The 5,561-nt window shown below is 38.4% G+C and overlaps 1 protein-coding gene across 1 annotated transcript; it reads left to right on the top strand.

The window, feature by feature from the left end:
* The first annotated feature begins 3,113 nt into the window (after positions 1–3,113).
* On the top strand, positions 3,114–4,484 carry LOC111398243. The gene is made up of 2 exons (XM_023025169.1): positions 3,114–3,402; positions 3,463–4,484. The coding sequence occupies exons 1-2, from the start codon at positions 3,114–3,116 to the stop codon at positions 4,482–4,484; spliced, it is 1,311 nt and encodes a 436-aa protein (XP_022880937.1).
* The last annotated feature ends 1,077 nt before the right edge of the window (positions 4,485–5,561 follow it).

Below are 5,561 nucleotides of genomic sequence, written 5' to 3'. Positions count from 1 at the left end.
CTCTTTATGGACGTATATATGACAAAATCCTTATTGTTAACAATTATGTTAATCCTCTAGAAACTAAATTCACGCAAGAAAAGGAAAATTGACTGCTGTTTTTATAATCAGAGGACAGAAATAAACCATGCTAATCATGCAATCATAATTTATATTCTGGAATTCCAGAACACTTGCTAAAACAAATAGAGGCCTCTCAACTACTTTAGATCTGTATTTGTTTACATGATTTTGGCATTGGAATTAGGAACTCCAACAAATTACACTCACATTTGTTTTTATTTCCTTCAATTCTATTTTAAACTTGAATTCCGTGCGAACAAATCCTGACAAATATTAACGCCAACCCAACGCTGAATTCAAATAATTTAAACTCAAATGGTAAATACTGTCATTAATTGTCAACATAACAACAAAATTTCCAAACATTTAGAAATTAGCTTACCCTGCCTAAATATCATACCAACCACAGGACAGAGTAAATACAACTTCAATTTTGATGGATAAGAGTAATTACTTTTGACACAAACGAAATTCAAAATTCATAACTCTATAGTTCCTTGTTGTATATGCATCAAACATCGTCTATATCTACGTGTCTATGGCAGTGAACATATTACGAATCGAGCAAAAGATATGTACTATCGTAAAACTCAAATTTAAAACTACACAAATTGTACAGTCTACATACATACAGGCAAAATATGTATGTATATACCGTAGATGAGAGCAGATATCTTGGACTCAGTGTCCGAGTCACGAGAGAGTTGAGCATCGGATGGAGGTGGTGATGACATCATCGTGCAAGACTTCAAAGCCAGAGAGTGATTAGAGATGAATTTGAGAGCGCGGGCCATTATTTTTATACTTGGTTTGGGTGGGGTTTTTCTTATGTTTGGTAGGCATTAAAATCAAAATTTTTAATAGATTTTGATAAAAGTTGATGAAATATTTAATTAAAAAATTGTGAATCACATGAAATATATGATTAAAATTAATTATTAACATTTATTTTGATTAAAATTTAAATTTTAATCCCTATCAAACATGTACTAAATTGGGTGTTGAAAATTTCTAGTTTTTCACAAATGGAAATAAAGCGAAGAGTAAAATACAAAATCATAGTTCACTAATAGACTCGACCTAATCATTAGCAAAATTATATATCATATATAAATTATCACACTTCATTTTTAACCACGAGTCTGTTTGGAAGTGATTTTGAGAAGGGGAATTTACACAAATGTCACTAAAATTGAAAATGCAAAAAAAATTTGGACATTCACCAATTTCTTCCAAGAATGTCAATTTTTCCCTACAAAATGTCCACTTTACCCTTTAACACCTTTTTGGAGCAATAAATGCTTGATTTGAATGCAATTAATGTTATGATGTGATTAATTTATTTTTGCTTTAAATTTAATATTGAAGATATGATATTATATTGTATAATAAGATTTTTTTGATTAAAAAAGGGGTGAAATCTTTACAAAATACACACACACACACACGAATTGAAAGAGCTTCTTCTTCTTCATCATCTCCACTCCATCATCAACAAGGAAACAAGGAAAGCCATTGACAAATTTGAAAGGTAAGGTAGTAGAAAAAAGTTCATCTCATGTCATAGTTGACAACTTTAAATGTTCAATACAATATGATCATATTTAAATGAACCCTTTCAATCTCTTATTCATTGATGTAGTAAATTTTTGGTATATTTTAGAAAGAAAAATTATACCAATATTATATAGAAAATGTGAAGTATTCCACATATAATTCAACATTTAATGAAGCATTAAGTGATACCTTGTTCATTTCTAAAAAGATACGGTGATATTGTAGTTCAGAATTTATTATGGCCTTTACCATTTTCAATAAATTCGTCAAACAGTGAAGCACATGGAATTTATCTTTCTCGAAAGTTATGGCAGTAGAACTGTCGAGCAGTATCTTGGAAACTGTCGGGTTAGACATTTTAACTGTCGAGCTCGACATTTACTAACTGTCGGGATAGAAAATGTAATTGTCGATTTCGACACCTGAAAACTGATCATCTTTTATATCTTTGGTAGTACATGGATGTAAGTATTTTCGTGTGCCAATTTGATGTTATGAAATGTCGACATACGAATGTGCAGAATTCTCACTTTTGCAATCCTAACATTTCAGGTATAAGTCATGATTTCAGATTCATCGTGTCGCATGGAAGAAACTTCGTTCACTCAGATGATGAATGGAAGTGGAGAGGGGACAAAACCACTTCCATTTTAGTGTCGAGAAGTATTACCGTAGCAGAACTTCTGTTACGATTGAAGGAGAAACTTGGTATCGTTGAATCCCGCAATGCAATCGAATTGAAGTTCAAAGTCCCGAACTTGAATCTACCTCCTGCAGAGATACGCGACGATGAGGATCTACAGTGGTACATATCTATTCATAAGGAAACTGCACTCTGCATCACATATTTGGTATCCGAGCTCCCAATTATTGGTATGGCAACAGATGCAAACTGTGAAGGGAGCTTGTTCGGCCCAACGGAATGTCCACCGAATGTACAACATGACGAGATGAATCATCAGCACAGTGTGTCACAAACCGAATGACCCGAACCTCCAATTGAGCGTATAGAGGCTGCAGCATCCGCCGAACACTTAGAGAACCCATTACATGGTACAGATCGTGCTATTATTGCTGAAATCGACGAGACAATGTCATCAAATTCCAGACGTTCGTGCACAGATGAGTGGATTACAGCTGCAAATACATCGGTTCTCGCCAAGAAGCAAATATTCTTTACCAAGAAACAGTTGTACTCGAAGCTTCATGTACTTGCTTTGCAAGAGAAGTTCCAATTCCGGGTAAGCAGGTCAAGCTTGAAAATGTTAACAGTTGTCTGTGTGGATGATAATTGCAAGTGGATGCTACGTGCTTCTACTGTCAAGCAATCTGCAATCTTCATGATCCGTAAGTTCGTTGCAGTTCACACATGTTCCCTTGATTTTCGTCGTAACGCACATCGGCATGCCACTAGTGCTGTAATTGTGGAGCACATTTTGGGAAAATTGGATACTCCATACTGATCATATCCGCCTACTCATATTGCACGTGATATGGAACGTGAGTTTTGTGTGAAAATCAGTTATAGCAAAGCACGTAGGGGGAAGCTCCATACCTTAAATATGCTACATGGTACACCAAGGGACAGTTTTCAGAAATTATCTTCGTACTGTAACGTCGTAGGAGAAAGTAACCCGGGGACCGTTACCCACATCGAAGTTGATTCTTGTAATAGGTTTCGTTACTTCTTCGTAGCTTTTGGTGCAAGCATTCGTGGATACATGCAGTACTTGAGACCCGTTATTTATGTTGACGGCAGTCACTTGAAAGGTCCATATAAAGGTACACTCCTAGTGGCAACTGCCCAAGATGGTAACAAACAGATTTATCCGTTGGCATGAGGGATCGTGGATGCTGAAACCAATAAATCGTGGAAGTGGTTTCTGTCGAACTTGAAAGACCTTATAGGGGATTCCGAAGAACTCGTGTTCGTTTCAGACAGGAAAAAGAGTATTCAGAAAGCTATTTCTCAGTTGTTTCCGTCGTCTCGGCATGGTTGTTGTATATGGCATATGGAAAAGAACCTAATACAGCAGTATAACAACGCAAGCGTATTATTTCTATTCAAACGAGCTGCTACAACTTTTCGGGTCGAGGACTTCGAACGACTCATGGGACAGATTCGTAGAGTGAGCGAAAGAGCGCACGGGTACTTAGAGCGAGCGGGATATTCATTTTGGTTCAGAGCACTATTTATTGGACACCGTTACAATATTATGACAAACAACAATGCAGAGTCGTTGAACTCGATGTTGAAAGAAGCCCGGTCGTTACCGATAACCTGTTTGGTTGAACACATTCGGAGTATTATGCAGAAATGGTTTTACGAACGTCGAGTAAATGCGGAAGAATGCAGTACCTTATTGACACCAAGGATGGAGAACGAGCTACGGACGACTTTCGAAAATGGAACTAGGCTTCGAGCCCATGCCCTGACAAACAACTTGACGCAGGTTGGAATATCCAACGACACGGACATAGTTGACTTGTCCGAAGAAACCTGCACATGTCGTGAGTTCCAACTAAACCATGTGCCATGTGTTCATGCAAGTCGTGCTGCTTGCTTTAGAGGGAAGACGTTGTACAAGCTTTGCTCCCGTTATTATTCATCGGACTACTGGAAGGGTGCCTACAGTGAAACTATATATCCTGTTCCGAGGGAAGTGGATTGGGTTGTTCCGAGCTTAATTACATGTACTCCTATTTTCCCACCACTCGTACGTCGTCCTCCAGGTAGACCACCAACCCGTCGTAAGCGTTCTAGGTATGAGTATGCATGGTCTACCAGAAAATGTACCCGCTGTGGTAGAGTTAGTCATAATCGGACCACGTGTTCAAACCCCCGTGTATCACATGCTCCTTAAAGATTTGCAGGTTAATAGACGTTGTATGTTAATTATTCCGTACTACATCGAACATTATGAAATTACGATTTACATTTTGTGATCATTAATGTTCTTGCATGTTGCGCATCCTGTTGTGCACATAAAAATTTCACTGTCTGTCCAGCACGTAGTAAACATCCCGCCCAGTTCAAATGTCGGCCCCGATAGATGTGTTACTTATTCTCGACAGTTGACGAAACCTTGCACTACACTCACGGTTTGCGTCACACATACATGTTGTGACCTCTAAACACGAGAACGAAAAATGTTTGATACTGTACATATATATTTTTTCCCATTTCGAAACGCAATCTTCTATCCCCCTACAGATTTACTATCATTAGCATCATCTTAAATCGAAATTGAAGGTAGTGCAAAACGCAATCTTGAATCCCGAAGAAATGTACAACCATTTGCGTCATCGTAAATCATGGATTAAAGTTAGTCCATGATACACACCTTTCACAATAGTCGTTTTTCATACTGCAAAATACATAACCATTTTTGTACATATTATTGTTACTGCCCGACAGTTGACATGTCGTCCCCGACAGATAGTCTCAGTAATTCTCGACAGTTCGACCGAAAAACGCAAAAAACATGACACGAATTGCATCTTAGAGACATGTTCACGAGAACTTTTTGGTATTGTCTTAACTACGGTCATCCCTACAAAATACCTTACTATACAGTACTTATTCACTACATTCCATGGGTCTCACATTAGTCGTCGTCGACAACTGAACCACCTTCCCCGCTATCCTCACCTGACTCGTCGGAAGAGATGATAATGACCTCATTTGGGGGATCGTACGCCATCCAGTCGTCGTCATCGTCGGAATCCCCCTCGTATCCGGCATCCAGCTCGAACTCCTCATTGAGGACTCCATTCGGTGATTGCGCACCCTCGTTGGAAACAACTTCTAAGTTGGAAAAACGAACAGGGGAAATGGCTCCCCTCCCAATACGAGGGTTAACTTCCTCCTCATCTGACGAAATATAAATTGGAAAAAGCGGAGATGAACCAAGAACTAGCAGTGGCCCGTTCATGTTCAA

Source organism: Olea europaea, chromosome 8 (genome assembly GCF_002742605.1).
Source record: "Olea europaea var. sylvestris chromosome 8, O_europaea_v1, whole genome shotgun sequence".
Taxonomy (NCBI): Eukaryota; Viridiplantae; Streptophyta; class Magnoliopsida; order Lamiales; family Oleaceae; genus Olea; species Olea europaea.
This window is presented reverse-complemented; position numbering and strand designations above follow the sequence as displayed.

Bases quoted from the DNA above. Each gene is read 5' to 3' on its own strand.
- LOC111398243 (XM_023025169.1), top strand. From the start codon at position 3,114: ATGGAACGTGAGTTTTGTGTGAAAATCAGTTATAGCAAAGCACGTAGG. The intron at 3,403-3,462 runs GTACACTCCTAG...CGTTGGCATGAG, and splicing joins CTTGAAAGGTCCATATAAAG to GGATCGTGGATGCTGAAACC.